Consider the following 25000-nt stretch of genomic DNA (forward strand, 5'->3'; position numbering starts at 1 on the left):
TGCATGAAATGAGTCGTGACTAAGAGAGAGAGAGAGAGAGGGGGGGGGGGGTGGAGGGAGAGACTATTGATAGTTGTTTCCTAAGTCAAAATCATCCAGTCAGCAAGTCAGTGACTGCAGGGTAAAGGGAATATACATATATATATATATATATATAAATTATATTTAATCACAAATACATACAAACGTTTTACACTCATTCAGATTTGCGAGAACAATCACGCCTAAGGATCATTAATGGCACCCGTTGCAGACAAATCTGTAAGTAGATCATCTCTCCATGCACTTTGAATTACAGTAATCACCGTCCTTGTTATCAACTCTGGTACACCGCGTCGGGCAAAACATAGTATAGGGAAACTCCAAAGTCACTGACACTTTATACCTTTATTGAAATACTACATGTCATAAGCATTGTATAGTCTGTGGTTCAGGTAATACCGATCAAGCGATCAAAAAAGAACAAATCTTCGGATGAGCATCACCCGCGATTCATTGGTTTATTTTGGGTGAATTGCAGAGACTTTCCTGCCTAATAACTATTCTATTTGAGAGGAAGGGTTGCGTTATTAAAACATACACTGTATACAGATACAGATAGTGTAGTGAGCTACTCTCCCAACGAATGACGTAAAAGAGTACATTGAAAAGGGTGCCATCTGCAAAAAGGATGTTTCTCATCAGAACACCGTCAAACGGGATAACATCCACATCGACTAATTTTCGATGTAAGTTATGTTATGAATTGCAAACTAGGGGAAAGAGTGTGGAGGCGTTGTTTATTGATACACGAACTTCATAATTTCTATATGACCTACCTAACTGATGACATTTATAGGAAGCCTCGCATCCTATTCTTAGTTCTGAGTCCTACTCTTCTTCGTCTTGTCTTCCGCCATTACAGAATCCGGCCATTACTCGCCCACTGTATTTTCTGCCATCATTATGCAATTACTGTTTGCCCCCGAAGGGTGGGCGTCTTCTCATTATTTTGAATCGCTTGGGGGAGCTCGTCTTAGCTGTATCCCTCTCCTTTTTCTTTATCTTCTTCTTTTTTCTCCTTTTTTATTCTTCTCCTGTTGGAGTAGAGGGAGCCCCGCTCTAACGAGTCTCCCAGCGCCGATTTCTTCCCTGAATGGGGCAAATTGAGCGAGTCATACCTCGGCCATTTCGCCCGTCGCGGGTGCGTGGTTTCACTTCCAGCGCTCGTTCTAGATTAATGACACCAACGTTTTGATGTCCGAAAGCGGGAGAAAAGAAGGGGAGAATGAGAGTAAGAGAAAAAAAGGAAGATATAAAATAATTTGACTCGTTATCAAGATGAACGTGAATTTCACATTAGTGTTTCACCCCCCCCCCTTCCGTCTCTCTCCCTCTTCTTGGGCTTCTTTGCACCCTTAGGTCGTCTCAAAGGTGATTTGGCGATCCCGCCAAATTACGCTGTGGCGTATTTAGCGCAAAAGCTCTATAAATCACAATCTGGCCGCGGGGTATGATTCTATTAGGAGCTGGTGTTTGAATAAACATATCAAACTATTGCCACATTGCGCCATTATTGTTTGATTGCTGTAATGTGTATTTCCCCGCGCGTTTTATTCCCCAGGTCAATTATCACATTCTTTGGGGAATTTGTCAATTTTATCTACCATTTATCGCCAGCACAGTAGATGACCTTGCATCGCTTATTCTGTCGAAGCGTGACGCAGTGGCCTATTAGCATTCACAAATTTATCTTGCTATTGCAAACGGGAATCGTTAATCTTCGCTTAAACGGGAAAAAACTGACAAGAAGAAGAGTCTGAAAAAGCTCCGATTAAAGCAAAACATGGATATGAAAGAGATAGACTTTCAGGAAGTGTTTGCTGCAATAATAATGTGATGGAAGTTTTCATCTTACCATGCAGCCTTTTACATGGAGTGGCGCCATCCTTCAATATCATCAATCTTTACCCATGACCAACAACACTATATACACTTGTACGATCATCATCATCATTATCAACATTACTATGTCCGTAATATATGTTTATAGACTCGCAATTAGACTCGAGAGCAACGTCCGCCTCAAGTCTAATTTTATTCTCTATGTGCATATATATATATATATATATATATATATATATATACCCACACACACACACACACACACACACACACACACATATATATATATATATATACATGTATATACATATGTAAATATATATATATATATATATATATATATATATATACATATATATATATTCATATATATTCATAAAAAGATCTATTGCCGTTTTAGGTTTTTATCACATATAACCCCCCCCCCCCCACACACACACACATATATATATATATATATATATATATATATATATATATATGTATATATATACATATATATATATACACATATATATACATGTATACATATGTATATATATATATATATATATATATATATATTCATATATAATAGGAGAGAGTGTATGTTCGTGTTTGTGCGCCTATGATAGTTATAATCAAATGAATGTGCATCCTTGGGAACTAAATATATGGTACGGATCATGAGGAATGAATTCCTGGGGATTTACATCACATGCCAATTACATTTTGTAACGATTATTATACTTAGTTTCATTCAGACACACACACTATCACACACACGCATGCATTTATATTTGTTGTTGTTGTTATTTTTTTTTTTTCATTAGACGTGAGAGTTTGTGATGGTGCGCATGTGTGAGTGATGACTGTATATTTTACCAGTACTACAATTTGTATCCTAACAACGCACAACGCTACATGTCTTGCATGATGTCGAAAGACAAACCGAGTTTGGATGGAACCATTAATCAACCTTGATTTTCTTCTCCCGGTATTTTTCATTTACTGTTTAGATGACACCCATCAGAAGGAGTCTAGCGGTGGAATGACGATTGGGCATGAGCGAGACTATGGTCATGACCACGCGTGCAGCAATGACGGAAACGATGACGAGGACGAGGAAAACGACGACGGAAGAAAACATTCGGCAACATCTCCACATGCCAGTGATCACCATGCGATCTGCACCGACGCCAAGTCGCTGGCGATCCGGACCCCGGTGTCACCGGGCTTCGGCGAATCGCTGACGCCGCCCGAAAGCGACAACGCGCTCAGCTGCAACACATCCAGCGACCAAAGCGACTCGGGTGCGACCAGCCCGCTTCACATGAAGGCCGGCCACAAACGAGCTCACTCTTCACCCCATGGGCCGCTGGCGAGGTCGTCGTTCTGCGACGAGGGGGTAACCGAAATCGACGGTGATGAGAGCGAGGAGAAAAAGAAGAAACATCGACGGAATCGAACGACGTTCACTACCTATCAGCTCCATGAGCTGGAGAGGGCGTTTGAGAAATCCCACTACCCAGACGTTTACAGCCGTGAGGAATTGGCTCTGAAAGTCAATCTACCTGAGGTTAGAGTTCAGGTGAGTGACGTCACTAGCTGCTTGATTAACTAAGTCTTGATCTATCACCTTTAAGGAATCGAACACCAGTGATTTCATAGTAGCAGAAATAATGATGATGATGATGAATTACTGATGTTCAATATGTCATTTCATTTCATCATTTACAATACAAAATACATTTGTGTTTTTGAAAATGGCTTTTATGACAGGTATGTAAAAAAATATTTTGATGTTCATTTCCTATTTAGTCCCTTTAAATGTGACCTCACTCGCTGCAGGTTTTTTTTTTTTTTTTTTTGAACAGAAATACATCAAAACATTTTTTAGAACTCAAATCTGAAATTACGTTTTCACTTCCTCTAAGGCAAATAAAAAAAAAAACCCCAACATACACAGTTGGCATAGATCAAACATAAGAGTTGATTTTGTCTATTGATGTGCATCATTCATTGAGAAAAACTATGATTATTGGTAAAACCACACTCCGTAACCAAACAGTGATCATTGTCATGATGTTCACAGTACATAATACATCTTGTACATGATTTTATGTATAGGAAGGATGATGCTGATGCTGGTAATAAAGATAAAGATAAAGATAAAGGGGAGACCGAAATGCCGGTAGGCAACTTGGAAGATTCAAGAGATGAAATCTTTCGAATTTGATGCATAAGTTCATACCAAAGTAAACGTCCTGCATGCACAAAGCCCCCCCCCCCTCCTCTAAAGTTTTGATCTTCAAGCAAACCAATCGGAGAGATCGAAGACGTCTTTCAAGCGCGCAACACAATACAATCTGACAATATACAATGGGGGGGGGGGGAACAAGAGTGGAGTTGCCAAAGTATATAATACTTTCATCGACTCAGAAAGAACAAACTCACAGAATGTATTTCTTTGTTGGTATCACGGCAGTCCCTTTATAGGTCATCGAAGAACAAAACTCAGTTCATCGCATTGAGGAATTCTGTTCATAACTGTTTAACATGACTGTATTTCGTTCAGGCAGCTACATAACGGTATTACACATCCACGAAATAATCATATATCCCTCTTTGAAATTAATTGCTGACTTCCCTTTATCCGGATGAAGCCAAGTGTATATTGAATAAAAGTAAAAAGATGTTAATAATGATGAAATAAACCGAAACAGGCCGTCATTATAGATGGTTCTCGGATTCTGCCGGAAATCACATCATGCCATGCGTAGTTGCCTTGGCAACGCTGCGGCAAAGGTCATCGTTGTGTAAATAGAATCGGTCGTATATTATTTTATTCTATAGAATTCCACGTAAAGATAAGCTCTTTTGAGATGAAATTAGCTCGAATTTATGTCTTTGATGTTATCACTAAATGGGTTTAACGAATGGGCATCCCAGCAGTGTCATTAGCGGAGATATTCTTACGCAATAATGAGCTAATAAGCACAGTGGTTAAGCAGTTTAGTTATTGTTGGGATCTTTTTTTTTTTGTTAAAAACAAAAGAAATTCACTACGGCTCTCTATGGTTCTGTTTTTTTCCTTCCCAACCAGTCGGTTAATTATCTCAGATTCTTCCCCGACCATACAACGGTGCCATAATGCTGTAATCAACCCAACTGTCATTGTGAAAAACCCTCATTAAAAAGTCTGAATGGATTGAAAGCAGCGTCGAGAGGGCAGTGCTGAAATTAGACATCGCATTGAAGTGTTGTTGTATATCAGTCAATTAAAAGATATACGCGTCTGCTTATTTCCTCCCCCCTCCCCCGAATAAACCAAAAGGTTTAATGATATGATATGAAACACTATACATACACATGTACGAAAATATACAAGCACACAAAACACACACACACACGCGCACACACACACATACACACACTCACACTCACACACACAGTTTTGTATGAGAGGAAAGGAAAATAACTAGACTAATTTGGGAGTTATTCAAGAGTCAAAAGTTGATTTGATTTTCTCGTTGATACACATCACTATAGATAAGAGATTTTACCCAAGGCTATATAATTTATGCTTCATTTATTGGAAATCTAAGGCCCTAACCTCTTCTCCCTCCATTTTTCTCTCTCTCTCTTATATATATATATATATATATATATATATATATATATATATATATATGTATATATATATTCATTTATATGTGTACGATAAATATGTCTATATCTCTCTTTCATCTTATTACTTTAATGATGTGTTTTTGCGTGTGTGAGTGAGCGTGTTCAGAGGTGTATAAGTTTTTTTTTTTAATTTCTTTCCATTTGACTATATATGGCTCTCTTGTTGACATGTCAATGTTGATGAAAAAGAAAAACACACGCCAAGAGAAGGAATTAAAGGTAGACCTTGTTTCGACCTTGAATGTTCGACGATGATTACATTTGACGTTGGTTGCATGAAAGTGTAGCAAATACAAATACGGGTGCTGGAAGCACTAACTTACCAGAAAATTGAGATTTGTCGCAGTGTGCCATCTGCGCTACAGATCATTAAAATGCTTGGTAAGGCTTCGAAGTGGTCCGCTCCGCGAGAGAAATCATAAGATCCAAGGGTTCTCTCCCCCGGAGATGTAGCCCAGAGAGCAGCTGGCACTCCGCTGAGAGAGAAGGAGAACCGCTAGGCATTTCGCAGCGGGTAATTAATAGTCATCGTCTAACATGACAAAACAAACGCGCTAATGACTTAAGAAAAACAGAAGGAGAGAGGATAAAAAATGTCCATAATTGGCATAAAAGAGAGAGGACACTCGGTCCCTACATGGCGGCAGTGGTTTCCTTGGGGGCCTAATCACCACACACCTCCTACTCTTTTGACAAATCCTCGCCCTCTTATGCAAGCAGTAATGCGAAGATTTTGGCGTCTTATTCTCCACAGAATCAGGCAACGTGCCTATGATTTGTTTTATTAATCGCATTATCGGGATCGAGACAGCGTGTTCCCGTCTTTTCTATTCTTATCTCTCTTGTCACTGGGTGACTTGGTCTTCTCGCCTTTCCAGGAGATGAAATATTCATCTAACATCAGTGAAATGGATCTGTCAGAAAGAAAACGACACATTCGTTTATCAGTTGTAAATAAGGAATTTCTAACTTGATCAATTATTTGTCATTTTGGCAGAAGCACACCACGACGCAGTAGATTCCTCGGCTCTAACTTGTGCATCTTTTACACGGTAACAGGCAGCATCACATTAACCTTATATGATTGAATTTTACGACTCGATATTTCATTTGAATTCCCGTCAGTCCATTGGTGAAGGAAATAGAAAACAATTCAAGGTATAAAGACTGTCCTCTACCAGTTCCATTTCCTTGTCTACTCGAATATATTTCTCCTTCGCTCTCTCTATAAAAATATCCATAGATATTCTGCTTGTTCTGCAGCTTCAGCTTGAGTTACAAAGTTACTTTGACAAGTACCAATTACACAACTTCATAATTATTATGATTATAATTTCAAATCTGCAGTTGTATGAAAAGCGTTCACATTTGGATGGATTAGTGAAAGTGGGTGGAGGTTGCTGCTTATTTATGCCTTTACTACTTGCACCAAAAAGCAAAACAAACAAACAAACAAACAAACAAACAAACAAACAAACAAACAAACAAACATCGATTGAAGTTCGCGTTCGATATTCGGATTGTATGACTTAAAATCCAGCTCAAACTATCGAATTAACAATCATATGGAATAATATGATAGCTTTCGCTTGATTTTTCACTACTTTTACTTGGAAGCTGAAGCCAGACTACTCATACTTTGCGCATAAAATGTCATTGAAATAACACTTGCAAAGAAAAAAAAAAGAAAACCTTGACCATTATAAAGGTCGTTACCTTCATTTTAGCCTTATGGTGAGAGGAACAAAATTCCGTTGAATTCATTCGAAGGAAATTAAAGCCACTATTTATCATTTGCAGATGAAAAAAAAAAGCTTAAGTGCTTAAAAAATGTGAGTTAGGGATATGAATAACCAACCTAAAAATGTTAATCAGTGTAACAAATGTTAAGTATTATTAAATATGCAAGATGTGAACAATAGTTTTCCTTAAATCGTTTCTCGAATAAACCATCGCAGTTGTGGTTCATTATAAAGAAAATTAGTGATATCTCCTTACATTTGTGGGTTAATTGCCATTTTTTATACGGTATGATGTTTGACAACTGAACTGTATATATGTATATGTATCAAATGTGATAATTCGAACATTTTTAAAATCACTGCTCCCAATGGTAAACAATTACTTTATATGAAGTGCATGATCGTTCAGGGCTGAAGAAAAGTGGGACGAACGACGGAGTTAAAACAACAACAACAACAAACAAACAAACTCAGGATCGCATCAGAAAGTCCGCTATACTTTGAATTTATCTTTCTATGCCCTACTCAATTTCACATCAATACTTCAGTGATTTTCCAGCACTTGTGCGTTTGAGTGATCGTCAGAATTTACTCCTGATCAGATGATTCGTGTCAGTGTTTCCATTCAAACAAACTCACTATGTCGAGTTAAAAGACTCGCCAACACAACGAAATGATGCTTTTCATACACCGTCATTGCTTCCGATTTCTCCTGCCCTCCTTTCCTCTATTTTAACAATATACGATACTTCAGACAATCATGAATTTGAAGTTATCTCGTTTCTTCAAAGTCTTCCCAATTACGATATCAATCTGTGGTTAATTTAAATAATCTAATGTATTCACCTATAATCGCAGGGTGAAACTTGTCTTATATCTTTTAAAGTCATCATTGATGATGATGTGCTCCAATAGTACACGGAAAGACAATAGACATCACTCTCTAAAATATTTAATATATATTACCGAGGACACTGCCCTCGGAAAAAAGAAGAAATATTCAAAAGGATGGAATAAGAGTCACATGCCATTACCCGATCAATACACTTTGAGCAGTATTGTAATATAGTAGATATTTCGCTCATTTCTTCCGTATCTAAGTAACACTCTCAGCTCCTTTGGTCAATTAATGTTGTCACCTTGCGTTTGCAGCTGCCTGTGACGAAGGAATTCTGTGTTTAACCGAAGTGGCTTCCTGCAGATACTTTTTACACTCTCATTTCGTATTTGTGTTTTAAGTGGGAAATAAGAAGATGAAATGTTTGACGACTTATTCAAATTTCTTTCGAGAGCAGCAGAGTCTGCACGAGAAGAATTTCGTCAGCAAGTAATGAAGAAGACACTGCGACCCATCACACTGAATATGATCAGGGCAAATTCACAATTCAGTTATCAAATTCCTGATTTAGATTGAAGAGACATATCTTTGAGCGCGACATAATTTTTGAATCCCTTTAAAATACACATTTTTCTTTTTTTCTTTTGCTTACGTAGTTGCATTTTGTATGGCTACTTTGTTATTCTTGAACACTAGTGCTTAAGGTGTGATGCGAGTGTATTTTTCTACGTCGCGCGATTTCCGTTACGCAAGCATGACGTTATTATGTTGTTGACTGATTGTAAAATTTGTTTTGTTTTTGTTTGTTTTTGTTTTGTTTTGTTTTGCTTTGTTTTGTTTGTTTGTTTGGTTGTTTGTTTGTTTTTTTGCTGTCTTCGTCGTCGTAAAAGAAAGACAATTTCAGGGAAGAGCGACTGGGCAGAAATTTCAGGCAAATCAGTCTGTCAAGCTATGCTCACACGCCTGCGTTAGGGCAGCGCAGCCGAATGAGTGACGAAACCCGTCTACTGCTGTACAGCTGTACCGATTCCCGCGTCTCTCGTCTCTTCCCTGTTCGCGGGGTGAATGGGCCGAAGCTGGTTGATATGAAGTTATCTGCCGAAAAGTGCAGTTGTTCCCCGCAGCTCAGCAATATAGCCAACATTCACTCCGCCAAGTCAAGAGAAAATAAATGGATTTGAGTGAAAGGCGAATTTTGCTCTTCCTCCTGATCGCCGTCGACAATCGGTATTGATTTCTCGTCTGGATGTTGTCTTTGTTAGATTTTCCTCCCTTTTTTTCACTGAATAAACCAAGGCCCCAGGAATGCTTAAACGCCTGGGAGAGCTTCGTAAATGATTCAAGTCAGCAGCTCTCGGCGTGTCGTCTGCCTTTTCAGGGACACGTAAAATTCGATGCGATTCCGGCGAGCAAATCGGAAGAGCATTTATCACAGTGTTTTGGGCAATTGGGAGTGATATCTGTATCTGGAAGTTGTGGGGATGGGAGTACCGAGTGCATGAGAAGAGTTAAACAAAATGTTCAACAAAAGACCGGCGAAGAGTTATCACTGTTGAAGACCAGAGAAAGATAGAAATGGCAGTACCATTAGCGCAGCGTGCATCTGAAGTGTCATCAAATTACCGTCCTGCATTTCGGTCAGAGATGAGAGTATTTGGAAATCTTTGATAAGTTCACCTCGCCGCAGGAAAGCGTCCTCATGTTGTCATAGGGCGAATATCTTGTAACCCGCTTTTATAAACAAGAGGTAATCATTGAAAATGAATAAGATAATCTGCTATTTACTTTGTCTGAACTGTCACAAAAATAGATGATAAGTTTTGTAGGGCCCTATCGAAAGTTATTGCTTATAAACGTTGCTGCCGTCAAAGAAATGTTCAGTGACGTGCGAAAATAATTTGCTCACTGTTATGAAGGTCGTGGTGTTTTTCAGACGATGTACATCAAACTTCTGGGGATAACGTGCTGTGTGTGGTTTGTTTTTTCCAATTATAAACAAAATAGTTACACATTTTACAGACCCTGTTTTTTTTTGTCTTTACATAGTTGTATAATAAAGACTCTGTGGGCAGACATGGCAACGAAGTTAGTGAGACGTAATACAATGTATCATCAAAACAGATATTACAAGAATACACACATATCAAGCATTCTATATGAGCAACAGTAACGATAAAGATAATATAATCTATGAGATGTTTCCATCCGAACACCACGACCCTCATGATCGGATAGATATCTGACTCTTATCTTAAGGGTCCTATTTACCTTTGGGAACAGTGATTTAAAAAATCAAGAAATCAGATTTGATGCATAATTATGTGTAGGTCTTTTGTATCACAAAACGTACTACCATATACATTTTTCGCAATAAAGCCTAAAATATAAGGAGATATCAGTATTTTTCTCATTAAACCGTAACTATAGACAGTTTGGTCTGGCAACATTCCTATAACTATTGTTCACATATTGTGTATTTAACAATACTTAACATTGATTACATGGATTCAAATTTTTACAGTGGTTGTTTCTATCCCAATCTCACATTTTGGAACATTTTAAAGCACTAATGCTGGGTTGTTGTTTCATCTGCAAATGGTAAAATATGCCTTTAAATCTGCCACCGTCCAGATGAAATTCAATTTTAGGGCAACATACAACAGATATCTATTCGATGAGTCAATTCGTCAAAGCAGCTCAGAGACAGTAATTATTTATTCAATTATCTTGTAAAACTCCACGGGCCCTCTGCAGGTCCAGGATGCTGATATATTGCGTGAAATGCCATCATTACTTTCGTGATTACTGTAGATCAACCTCATCAAGCAATGTGTGAAACCATCGATCGTTTCAGTTTTAGAGCCGACAATAATTGACGTGGTGCTGTACTGAATTGCTTGTAACGCGGGAGTTTGTCTCTGGACGAAACACGTCCTCAACACGACTCGTTTCCGTCACTCCCGAATGATCCAAATGTTTTATTAACCCTTTACTGCCCCGCCGGAAACATGTTAACATACACAACCAATAGGATTTCAGGCTTCTGATCCTTGGAGGGTTCAGCATCGAAGTTAGATATCACTGTGAGGTTTGTTGGTTGTCCATCTCTTCTTGCTATTTTTTGTCCGTAAGTTTACGAAGATTGGGATTTTGGGGATTGCTTTGCAAGCTTCAAAGCTTCCAATACTGACACCCACCCAAATAAACTTGTAATAACATAAGCTGACATCCGTAGAAAGTAAATAGTCTGAAGTGACTCCTTTTTGTTTGTTTGGTGTTTTTTTTTTCCTTTTTTCTTTTTTTTTTCAATCACGTTGTGTATATACTACTGAACCCGATGAGAAACATCTGAACTGAAATGCGCAAATGAGTAACGATTTATATACCCCATCCACCAAAAAAAAAATTAATATGAAAAAAAAATAGAACTGGGACACCACGCAAGTGTAGCACGAACTTCACATGCAGCACTTGTCCTTGCAGGCACAAAATGTCTGTACCTAAATCACAGGTTTTCCGATGTCTGGTATCAAAATAATACCACAAAATAGAAGTAAAACTTTCAGAAAGTACCGTCTTGCATTTTTATGTGTGTGAAAATGATTATTTAGATAAGTGTAGAGCAAGTCAGATGATTGAAGATTGGCCATTTCATCAGCCATAATTATGAGCGGTTCTGATTTCAAACACTATACTGATTCCCCCTAAAAATCACCATTCTCGTCAGATCAGTCTTTAACGTTGCGTGATATATCAGGACCGATGCCTGGAAGTTGTGAATGCGCACGTTGTTTTTCTCTTTTTTTTTTGAACTATGACTTTTATAATGTAATCACTGAGGGTTTGTCTTTCATCAACGATAATGTGCTAAACATTCATAGTAGGGTTAACAAAATCTTCGGGGTTTGGTCCTGCCCATTTTCCCCTTATATATAGTTTCCACGCGGCCACAACACAGAGTTTGTTTGAGATTTGAAAAGATTATCGCCAAACGGGTGAATTTATGACGATTTGACCTAATAGGGTAACGGCTGGATAGAAAGTGGAACTGTACTTTCATGGAATCAGTTTTCCCCCTGCTGCCTCCTCGTCTATACCTCTGCTCTAACTCTCTCCGTCGCATTAGCAACTTTTTCCAATTACGCATTAATGAGCCATTCAGGGGTGTGGGGCGGCTGCTTGCTTCTTTCCTGTAGCTATTGCGCTTTTTTCGCGCTTAGCTCAACGAGTGTGACAGAGTGATCCGCGGCCAACCGGCAGATATGATATGGTGATGTACATTTCATCTAAAAAGGGGGCACGAATCGGTGTGTGCGTTCTCCCTATTGTTTTTTTAATTCAATGAGAAACAAGAGTGCGCTGATGTTATCAATATGGCAATTAAATGGGCTGATTTGATCATACACGTTTGGGTGTCTTTCTCTCGCTATACCGCAGTGAGCATGCATGCAGTGCCGACTTGCCTATAGAAACGGCATAACACCACCCTGGTGATGATATTAATGTTGACTTTTTTATACACTTAACTATGTGGGCATAATTTGGAAATTTGTAGGCTATCTAGCTGATTAGGCGTTGCGGAACGGCGTGTAATTATCTAGCTGAACCTGTTTGGTGTCTTTTTTTTTCCATTTCATTCGAACATGAAGCGGTGAGAACCAGGGTAACGCGAAAACACGCGTCGGTCTCAATCATAATACTAAATTAAACACACTCGAGCACACACAAATTCAAACGCACACCAATCGCAAGAACAACAACAACAACACAGTGTTGGATGGAATTAAGATACATTTCAATAATATTTGGTTATTTTATGCTGTGGGGAAAATTTTCCGACACTGACACTATCAGTAGGGACGAAATTTAGCACAAAAATACGAACAAACAAACAATTGGAAATGAACGGGAACAGACATGCATTTGGCACAAAAATAATTAACTGGCTTATAGGAGGCGACTGAGTTGGAGTAAAGGGCTTCATCAAACAATAACAACAACAACAACAACAACAACAACAACAACAACAACAACAACAACAACAACAAAACGCCCAGTAAGAAATCAGAAGACAAAAAAAAAAAGTGATGGGAAAAAGAATCAGAAAGTAAAGATACCGATGACAAGAAAATTGCTTGACATCCTTTTTAATACTTTTGATTTGATATTCTTCACAAATGGAAGAGTATAGATAAGAATTAATCACCAACTCAATTTAAAAAAAAAAACCTCGGAAGTAACTAAATTCGCTTTTTCTTATGATGGACATAGTAAAAGTTTACTCGAAAGGTTTGCTTGACTATTCCAATGTTTGTCCGTGTAGCCCTAAACATCCGCGGCGATAAGAATGAAAACAAAGCTCGTTAAGCTGTCCAAAACATAATTAGTGTAAATGGAAACAATTACGCACATTATTATTTAAAGGCAAACCAAGGTTCCCAACAGGGTTCAGAATTCAACTTCTATCATTTGGAATTTTCTTGCAATATATCGAATGAGTGTCCCAAAAACTTTCTGGCTGACGCGATTTGCAAGGATAATGAGTTGTTTTAGAGTATTTTGATAATAAAAGAGTGAAATATTTTCGATCGTATGCATACGACTTTTATTCCTGAAGCGCCCTCCTAGTTCAGTAGTCGATAGGTAGAACAGAACTATCTGTTGTAGTACCAAGGAGGTTCAAGAGAACGGAGCCACAACTCTTATTCCCTTTGAAACCATGTTCGAAGCCGCCACTCAAAAATATTTTAAGTATATGTACCATTCTGGAGCTGCCCCACAGATAGGAAGACAATTGATTCATGCGTCATTGCATAACGACCAGCTATACCTTCCAAGAAAGATATGTCTTTATGATGGTAATAACTTTTCGCCATCCCTACTTATGGAATATGAGCAATACAAAAAGATATAGGCAGGGGATGCGCGGATAGGACTCACAAAAAATTGGTGAAATGAAATCAAGTTTTCTGGACATGGGCATGTCTGGGTACAAATCTGACATATTGATTTATAAAGAACTATTATCGAAGATTATTCCTTATCAGTTTTATTTGTCGGGATTTAGCGGAAAGGTGTTAAAATCGGCATTCAAAGAGGGTGTACTTTCAAATACTTTCACAACATACAGCTCCAATTTACACCTTTGCAGGTATTTCTGGACGAGTTTGACCTTTATAATGGTTTTAAATGCTTTATCATAAGGAGAAATTTCATGTCATTTAATGAATAAACCAGCAAAATATACCCGACATAATGTTAGAGTTAAAAATCCTTCTTCCGATTGCCCAGAATGATGGCGGCTTCAAACATCGAACGTCAAAGGTACAAATGCATCTGTGGAATTCTTTTGTGCATCCATAGAAATTTGACAACTGTTTGAATAATTATGGCCAATTGGAACTCCAGCTCTAGAACCTCCTTGGTAGTACTTCATGATCGAATCGCTCCCCAGTAGCAATATTTAAGCATGCAGTAACAAGCTGTATGCAATTCAGTCTCGCGCCTCGATACGATGGATGCTGCTATGACCCGTTAAAGTGTTAATCGATGTAATCGAATATAAAAGTCACTAAGCAACCACCACATACCACGATCGGATACGTGCTGTAAAACAACAATACTTGTATGGTACCTTTTGGGTAATATTTCCCATTTTTGTCGTTACTCAACTTAATTCATGTTATCACAGCGTTATTTCACACATTTCTTATATGCATAGGTCTCCATTATATAGAGAAAAATTCAAAAGTTTCTACAGTCATAATGGGAGCTATATTTTCCCGTTAACGCGTATAGGCCTAGATAACTTCGAATGTCGTGCGATGATGAAGGACTGGTAACTTTTGATGCCCATGCAGTCCAGTGCAATCAGACGACTAGCAGTAATTTTCAATAAGTAATCGAAATATGAATCATTTATCTCTCTACATCTCTCCCCTCTTCTCCCTCTCTCTCCCCCCCTCTCTCTCTCTCTCTCTACACACACACACACACACACACATACACACATACACACACACGGCACACGCAAAAACATACACACACACTGATTAATAAAGGGCCCCATTAAGATTATATCGTTATGATCTGTGAGGATCTGCGTGTGATGTTTGGGTATGTTTGTTGTGTGTGTGTGTGTGGGTGTGGGTGTGGTATGTGCTTGCCTGTAAAAAAAGGAGTCTACTTCAAACTTGGGAATCATAAGATCAAAGACGTGACAAGCCTCACATAATGATAATATAGTCATCACACAATGATGCAGTGCAATCATTAGTCTTCTGACAGTGTCTCTAGTACAACAGACATGAGGGTTGTCCAGTGAGAGGACAAAGTAACACACCTGCACTGAATGAAATAAATCAATTGCTACGCCGAAGCCTCAATTGCCAAGATGCAGAATTGGTTTGAATTCGTTGGCGATATACCCTTCTCAATTCAGGCCTATTGCAGGGGATCGATTCTCAGTCACGGCATGCCTATCGATTCAAGGACCTCTTAGACTTCATCCCTTTTGACGGACCTTTAAAGCTCAATATTTTTTATTACCGAAACGACTGGAACATACAGACTATCGGCTTTTGGGCGCCCAGAGGGCTAACTCGCCAGTGCTATACATAGCATTGAGTCCAATGTTGATAAGTAAAATCCCGGAGAGAGCCAGTTAGTTTAAATAGACAAGTGGGAAAAATCCATTAGCGCCAAATTGAATGGCAAATAATTCAATATCTGTGATTAGTTGGGTCATGCATTATTACTCTGATTTCAATTCAATGCTAACTTGAAACACTATTCCAGTGAAGACCTGATGATGTATATTATGAAAAGCACAATACAGAAGTTTGGATAATAGATATGTCTTTTCACAAAGGGGAGAGCGACTAATAGCTTTCAAATCAATTTAGTTCACAGGTCTTTTAAGTCACACCTTCATAAGCCAATGCGCACGACGAAGAGAATTTGTATGATATTTAAGCAAAAGTGAATCAAAGAGAGAAGAGGATTACCACAGGAAGTGAAATATGCCCGCCTAAAAAGCATTTTTTTTGTCAGTTTGTCCCACAATCTGGATAAACTATAATAGGGTAAAACTAACAAAGGGAACCCAACGAGTTTGTAACAATATTATGTCGAACCGAATTCTACCGGCCTACAAGTAGGAGGACACTTCCTTCAAGATATCAATGCACACCATCCGCCACTAATAAGAACGGTATATTTCTGCCCAATCTGCCAGCAAGAATTTGTCAAGCATAAAATAATGCGGAAGCTTGTTTTGACGAAATGATTCAGTTCGCCTGCTACGACTGACACTTTGTATGACCTTTATTATTATTATTATTATTATTATTATTATTATCATTATTATTATTATTATTATTATTATTATTAATATTATTAGTATTATTATTATCATTACTATTATCATCATCATCATCATTACTTTACTATTAAAACACATAAGCAAGTAATGCTGCCAAAAAGCTTACGTTCAATCTACCGGTGAGGAATGTTTACCGAAAGCTGAACTGTACTAATCTCGATCAAAGTGATGACAGCTAATTTGGTTCTGTTGTAAAGCCACAGAAGGTGCCGATATTTTGTGAACTTCCAAATATTTCTTTATGATAAGTCTCAGGTATATAGATTCATCTAAAGGGAAGCAATGCCTTAATAATCGTAGCCTACATATTTCACAAATGATAAGTAGATTAAAAAAATCAAAGATATAAGATGATATACATGATATCAACAAAAACATGACCACATCTAGCTATTTTGTGGAGGAGTTTGTCTTAATAGGAGTATAATATTCTACATAAAAGAAAGTACACGATAACAACCAGCGGGTTTTATAAACTTTCAGATATTTCTTTATAATATACATAGTTCTAAAATAATTTCATCATTTTTTGGTACTTATACATTGTGTCTCTATACAAATATACCGAAGTAACATTAATCAAACTGGATAAATAGGAAGGGGGAGATATACAGTTCAAAGATATTCGAATAATCTATTAGCCGCAGAAAATAAGAATACGTTATAAAAATTACATACTACTATAAGATACATATCTAAAATCAGCACTACATCTGATCATTTCACTAGGCATGACGTTATTCTCACTATATGTTCAGATGCAATCCCCATATATAAGATATCGCATATTATCATTATCTTTATCTGCAATTGTTTGTATGCACAGGTCTGGTTTCAAAATAGGCGAGCAAAGTGGCGTCGTCAAGAGAAGATGGAAGCAAATACACTGAAGCTGAAGGATCCTCCGATGCCCTCTATTCAGCGATGTGCTCCTGCTTCGCTGGCCAGTTCCCTACCCCTGGACGCCTGGTTCAATCCTCTGTCGAGTGCCCGTCATCTTCCTGCGTTCTCACTGCCTGGCATACTTCACCCGTCCCTCTCCGCCAGCATGGCGGCAGCCGCTGCCAGCTCTGCCGCGGCTGGAGGACCGCTAGCGCCTGCCCTTTCTCACATCGGCGCTGCGTTGCCTTTCCTGGCGGCGCACCATCATCACCACCACGCCGCGACTGCTGCCGCTGCACTCCCGTTCTTGTCGCACAACGCCTCGTTCCTGGAGCGCGGGAACTCGAAGCGCAGCTTAGTTGGAGAGAGAGGCGGCGTGGCTGTCGCAGGCGGTTTGGAAGTGGGTAGCAGCTCCAGCGACGGTGACGGCAACTTTGGCGGGAATTCTCCGCCTTCGGGGGAGGACCAGAGAAGCTCGAGCATCGTCAAACTGAGAAAGAAAGCTATGGAGCACATGGACAACATTGGCCGATGTAGTGTGAGCGAGTCGCCACCACTGCGATCAGACCGCTCTGAAGACGAGCACATATAAGATCTGATTAGCTCTAAATGATATGGAGAACAATGACAAGCTAAAACAAAGGTTGTATATAAAGACATATATATTCTACTTGAACATTCTGACAGCTTCATTCACAAGAAAAGTAAAATATGTGATTTACTTGAGTAATGGATCTATCATTCAAGACAGAGTAGAGGGCTAGCGGAGGAGTGGCATTTTGTTATAATAACGAACAGCAGACTAAAATTATGGGAGAGCTTGAGATAGGAGCACAAGACTGAGATCTGGATCTTTAAAAAAGCCCGTCATGACTTGCACATTGTGCTTATAAAAAACTTTTTTTTTTCAGATTATATTCGATAAAATGTAAGATGCACAATAATGTTTTTGCAATGTATAAGATGTCAAAACTATAGTTGTCGCGTGGTGGTGTCTTGTAGAGTTTGTGTTTTGTTTTTATCCATCAGACACAATCAGATTATTTATGAAAGCTCTACATTGCTAACGTCATATCTCATGAAGATATAAGGACGACAATGAGCGCGAGAATGGAGCTCGCATGATTTATCAATTTTGAGTACTGATAGGTGTGTTGGATGCTCATAGTGAGGCTAAAACTCAAATTTATGGCGACATTACGTCACCGTCGTAATGCTCCGCTTTTGATTACGTCGAATATTTAAACAAACAAACAAACAAACAAACAAACAAAAAATAAACAAGCAAACAAACAAACTTAAAACAAGCTTTCTAACCAAGGGAGAGTCCCCTTACACTGAATAAGCAGCATCATAGTATCTCTTACATTGATTTTGTACATCTTCCTGGACTAAACTTCTCTGTTAATATTTCTATGTAATAAAGCTTGATAGACACTTTCGTCACACTCTGAGGTAAATGCCGTTATGGGTTCAAACACCATTTCTGCTGAGTACTTTCTCTGCTTTGGACCTAAATGTTGTCTAACCATATTATATTCAGTTACTTGCCTTTGAAAACTGTGTTGTAATTTTGAGAGGAATAAGGCGTTATGGAATGGGGGAAAATCATGATTTTGCAAGCATTAATTCAACATACATTTTCCCCACCATTTCAATGCAAAAATGTAACATAAATGTATCATGAGTTCACAAGGCATGAAGACTTATATCGATTCGCACACAGCTTCAAATAATTTTTTTTTTCTTACGACTTTGCTTCGAGACCTTTCAAAATTATTCAATATGGTTCCTGATGTCTACCTATGTATCTCGCACACGTTGATTATCTGGTACGTTTCTATACAAGAGTATAGTATATAATATGATAAAGAACTTTACCTGTTGTCTAATATAGTGATGTAAAAAGCTATGTGTGTAAGGTCCTCTTAAGCGTTTGACATTAATTTGTTTGCTTTACGCCAATGATAATAAAACCCTTTCATTATTGTATTTGCACCACACCCTCTATAACTACTGAGTAACCTAGATAACCACTGATAACGTTCAAATACTTTAAAGATGGAAGACGTGTCTTGATTTGTGAAGGGAAATGTATTGTGTTACACGGTGATAAATGGTATATCATGTAAATGTTGTGTATATAATGAGGACTTACTGCACTAAAGAAAAAATGTTTTGTGTGCATATTGTTTTAAAAGGTGTCTATAATGTTATTTTGTATTTAATCGTGACATTAATTATATCGCCTTGAAATATCGTTCTGTCACTTCTTACTCTTGCCGAAACCACTGTCAAAAAAAAAAACATTTTTCATGAAACAGTCTACGCAACAACATTCTTTGCATTCATTTTACCTTTGAAATTAGAATTTATCTTTATCATTCCCACGGTAAATGCAATACTGCCGTCTCATAAACATTAATGTACCATGTAGCCCACCTATAGTTAACTCATTCCTTAGGGAACTTGGTGGCCTGTATATTACTAGTAAGTTAATGGGGATTTCAGAATTCAGTAGAATGGATACTACAGTAATAAGCATCATTATTGTGTGTGTGTGTTTGAACTGCCCGGAGGTCCATGAATGTGTTCAGAGTTTGATTATTGCATGATGACATAATATGGGGAAAATCAAACACTTATAGTATAAGACTGATTCTCTCGAAGGCTCCATGCATGTTCTATTCGTTCTGTAATTTGATATCACTGTCACTCGTTTGATGATATGCAAAGTATGTATTCGATGTCTTAAAAAGATGTGCCATCGCAAGACAGAAATCACAACAACATCTTAAAAAAGTGAACATGGACCTGGGCTACGTTATCATTCTTTCCACAGTGTTCCATAAAAAGTTTATACGAACTATACAATGTTTCCATATTGAATAGAATATCATCTCAGATGGCGTGGAGAAAGGTATAAGATCTCGAGAACGAAAATGGAATAAACTCATGCCAAAACGTCGAAACGTTCTCAAAACAAGACTTTGATATTGCAGGTATGATATGAATTTTTGGGTTTCCACGAGTATTTGTATTCAGAGCCTTCTCATTTGAATGAACCTGATGTCACCCAACATCACATAACAATGCAAATCTGGAATTGATTAGAACAGCGCATAGAAGGTTGATGTTAAAAAAAAAAATCAAAAACAAAGAAATCGCCATAAAGTGTTTGTACACATCGCATTTCCATCACTATTTTGTTTTGCGATTCTTTAACAGTACTCTTGCTATCTAAGGATGTATACTTTGTCATGGAGATTATTATTCCCTTCGCCAGGGATAGAAAAGAAGGGACAGATAAAAACCGACAACTGTTGTTTTTTTTTTGCGCCAACTTCGGAAAGTCAATATTGTTAGTCTCTGTACCTTCGTCATGATCAAAATCAATTTCATTTGTAGATTTCATCTTTTGTAATCTACTGATCTTTTGAATAAGATTTCACATAGCACATATAAATGTAGACCAACTTCTCCCTTTTGAATGTAAAATTGGGGAAAATTACTTTATAGAACATTATCGGAAACCTTTGTATTATGGGACGCTGGTCTTTTTCCCTTTTTAAGGTTGAATTTAGGGGTTTTTTAGCAAGGGGTTGACACAATGTGGCATCCATGTTCCCTGGTCCTCAGTACTTTGTCTCCTGCCTAGCAGTTTAACCGAGATATAATAAAAATGATAGCCTAATTTCATACCCCGTTCCAAGGCCAGGCTGCATTAAATTAATTATCTTTACAAGAGCATACTTGTTCTATGCCTCCCTCGATCACCCTTGCATTATTTAGGATAACCATTTCCCAGAATGTTAAAGTGTCGGTGACATGCCGGCCACAATTTCATTAGACTGAAAATTTTAATCACTTTGCATTAATTCTATTATATGGATTGGTTTTTAGACAGGTACATAAGGAAATTATGCTAAACGCGATGATATCGCTTTATACAGTTAGCGCTGTAAAGTTTTACCTTTGCCTGCATTGAACTTCCTCACGGACCAGAAGCCTGCACCTTCATCACAATAAGAAATGAAGTTGTAAACATTTCGACTTTTCTCGTTGACAAGCCCTACCAGTGATATTCTAGCCGCCCCATTTTCTTTTTGTATTTGAACATGAGTGATAAAGACATCTAATTCTATGTTCGTGGTCAACCATAGGGATATTTAGCTATACGAATATCAGATGACGTTTATGGTAACGCAAAATGCAAACGTTTATTATTGTGCAATCGGCTTATGACGTCAACAGAGAGATAATAGAAAGTAAAACAGAAATAATGGGGAAAAAACCCGCTGAATGCCTTGAAGTGATTATTCAATAAAATTCTGAATGTGAATTCTGGATAGTTATTCAAGCTGTAAGTCTCTCGATTACGCGTTACCTTCGTCTTGAGAGCATGTGGTTCACCTAAATGACTACGCAATATTGTGGAGATCCCGACTCGTTGATCCAGGATCATGGGATGCAGTAAATGAAACTTCACTCGTTCGCAATTTTTGCACTAATCGCAAAACATCAAGCACACGTTGAAGAGGCAGCCATAGTGTCCTACTTCCTTCGTCATGCGTGCTGTGTCGTCTCTGTCAGATTACAATCATATCATACACATGTGTCATGTGGACATTTCATCATAAAACAAGGTAATAGAATGTTTGTTTATTTCTTTTTGTTGATGAAATTGTGGCTGACTCCCATTTTCAAGCATTTTGTGAAATATCGGCTGCCATGTGTCTATCATGACTGCAGTCACAGGAATCCTTCTGGGATGTACGCCTTGATAAAACTGATATAAATTGTATGATTCTGAATGCTAGTCTGGCGAATGGTCTTTGATTACATAGGCTGAGTTCCATTACAATACCTGATTTTAAATCATTCTGTAAAGTGAGCATGTACAGACAATATTTCTTTTCATTGATATATATTCGTGAAACATGTCCTTCTATAATGTTACATTAATTCATTGCAGATAACACTTCATCAATCTGCCGGATTAAAAGCAATTCTATATATTGCAGAATGCTTACATCTTTTTATTGTCAGTGTTTGTCAGCTTTCTGTCAGTGTGTGTAAATTTAAAGAAAACTAAACATGCCAAATTCCAAATATAGATGTGGATTGAGTGGAAGCAGCAGTATTAGTAAAACACATCAGTGAAAGTTTGAGGAAAATCGAACTTACGAACTTTTAAATTTTCGGTGCCGTCATCGCTGGATAAGAACTTGAAACAAATACCCAAGCTCCGAAATCCCGACATTGTTATGTCAAGTATAGTCCATTGCGGACAAGGCATTAATGAAAACAAGAGATTATTAAGCAGAGGGGTGAAGATTAAGGTATGAGTTTTCTTCAATTCTCCCCCTCTCCAAATGAAAGTTGGAGTCCATCGTGTCACTGCCGGCAACCAGGGATATCCTGGTGGTAGTGTCACTGTCCGGAAGATGACAGGTTCGAGTCCCTTGGTCCCTTTTTTCCGACATGTTTGTTAAATCATAGATCAGCAGTTGCGATCTTACAAATTTCATTTGTATGGAGAGGGAGACAAATCGAAGAAACTCGCACCTCAACCAACTTTTTTTATCTTTTGTTGTCTTTTTTGTGTAGTATATCCAGTATACGTGCCACAACTTAAATGTTTGCTCCCGTGTGTGTGTGATATCTGTGGGGTGGAGGATTTTATGTGGGTCGAATGAATGCTTACCTTGCAGTCACAAACATGTGATCAATTTCACCGCTACTAAGAACAGTGACGTCATTAAATGAACACCCGATTTCAGGGCACCGTGTCGTGAAAGTTGTCAGTCTTGACAATCGAACCACAGTAACAGTCAGTGACCAGAGCTTCTCAGCCAATCAGAACGAAGGAATTACACTGAAATTGTCAGAGAATGATAACTTGTCAGGGCTGAAAACTTTCATGTATGAAACGGTGCCCAGGTTTAACCCGTGCAGTGTCGAAAAAGAAAAACATAAAAAAAAAGCGGAGGTCATTGCTCTCTTCATGAGTCAAACACACCCATACGATACTTGGCTTAATTAGCAAAAGCATACCACTGTTAAGGCGACAAAACCTCGCATCTAAAAAAAAAAAAAAATGTCAGGGAATATTCAGGAGAGTGAAAAAGAACATGACCATCAAAGCACTATAACAAACGGGAAAACCTTTCCTTTGACATGCCGTATCGGCTTTATTTTTGGGGTAAGATAAGTAGGATTTGGACAGGACATCACTTATCTGATGGTTAATTCACAAAAACAGTCATTTTCACCGAAATTTGAGATGGTTTTGTCATCCCAGCACGAGATACCTGTATAAAATTTGAAGGCTACAGCACACACATCCATCAACGCACTTTGGCCTAAATAAGCCTGTATCCTTTAATACAAAGAGACAACATGCAAAAGTACGTACGAAGTGGAGACCTTTAACTGCAAATCATTGATTACCGAGTCAATCATTTCAGAAAGTCAGACACTAACATACCAGTATAATTTGACGTCCTATTCTTTTTTCCTCCCTGCAACCCTGGGCCTGCAACCTAAAAACGCCAAATGGGTTAGTGTCGGAGAGTTTATTTTGTCCAATCTATACCGCTATTGTTGGCACGTCCCAAAGGCTATTTAGACACTTAACTGGGCTTTTGTTCGCCCATCAGTTTCGCTTTTTCCCTCCGAATGACAACTCGTGCTGTGCAGCGGGCCCAAGTGGCGCCACGCTCTCTCCGCTTCTACTTTACTGACGGGTGGACAGAGACCATTGTTACGTCATCGCCCATCTTCTGTCACATCAATGTGACGTCGCTGGTGTTCATTCCCGTGCCCAGCAAACGTGGCCATGGATAGTGTAGTTTACTTTTTTTCTTCCCGCCTGTAAGAAAGAAGGGATGTAAAGATACGAAGTATACCAATACCCGTCCGAGCTTTGGCTTTAAGATTACGCCTTTTATGCTGCGGCAATATACTAGTACACCATCGACTGCTGAAAAATCATCTTTCGCGTGACCTTCCTTATATAGAAGCAATAGACAATCGATGAGGGTAACATAATCAACTGACGAACTCCGTCGTCTCGTAGCGGATTAGTAGAAACAAGTGGCCGGTAAACAATCCGGATTCTTGTCAGAGTACTTTTCTAGAATCTTAGCTGGATGCTCTCCTTGAAATTATTTACAGGAGAATTATCAATCAGAAGGGAGGAGTTAAGAGTTAAATCTTCTATTTGCAGAGCCTCGTTGAGGCACAATCTATTAGATTGCCAGTTCGATGGCCAGCCGTAAATTCAGAAAAAGAAATATTGACTGCATAAGTAGGGGGTAACAACAAAAAGCCCTGACAAACAAACAAACAAACAAACAAACATTATGCATACAAACTAAAAGTCGACTGAGAGTTAATCACAAAAAAAAAAGATATTGAAGATGAAGTCTTGGAGAGAGACTATCTCATTAATGATTTGCTACAGGGGCGCGTAATGCATTATCTCCCACGGTCGACTGAACGTCTATCACGACATCTAAACCTGTCAGTAGGAGACCCATCAGTGCCGTTGATGGGCATTATTTCCTGGATTACTGGCAGACGGTACACGGCTAC

The 25000-nt window shown here is 38.4% G+C and overlaps 1 protein-coding gene across 1 annotated transcript in view; it reads left to right on the top strand.

The window, feature by feature from the left end:
• Window positions 1-17993, top strand: part of LOC139724527 (uncharacterized) — a 29049-nt gene extending 11056 nt beyond the window's left edge. Inside the window, exons 2-3 of the mRNA XM_071635661.1 lie at window positions 2883-3454; window positions 17346-17993. Coding sequence (XP_071491762.1) covers window positions 2883-3454; window positions 17346-17993 — 1220 coding nt within the window. The remainder of the gene's footprint in view (window positions 1-2882; window positions 3455-17345) is intronic.
• Window positions 17994-25000: the final 7007 nt, after the last annotated feature.

The sequence above is a fragment of the Diadema antillarum genome, unplaced genomic scaffold (genome assembly GCF_040938485.1).
Source record: "Diadema antillarum isolate AM-2024a unplaced genomic scaffold, OU_Dant_1.0 scf00000219, whole genome shotgun sequence".
Taxonomy (NCBI): Eukaryota; Metazoa; Echinodermata; class Echinoidea; order Diadematoida; family Diadematidae; genus Diadema; species Diadema antillarum.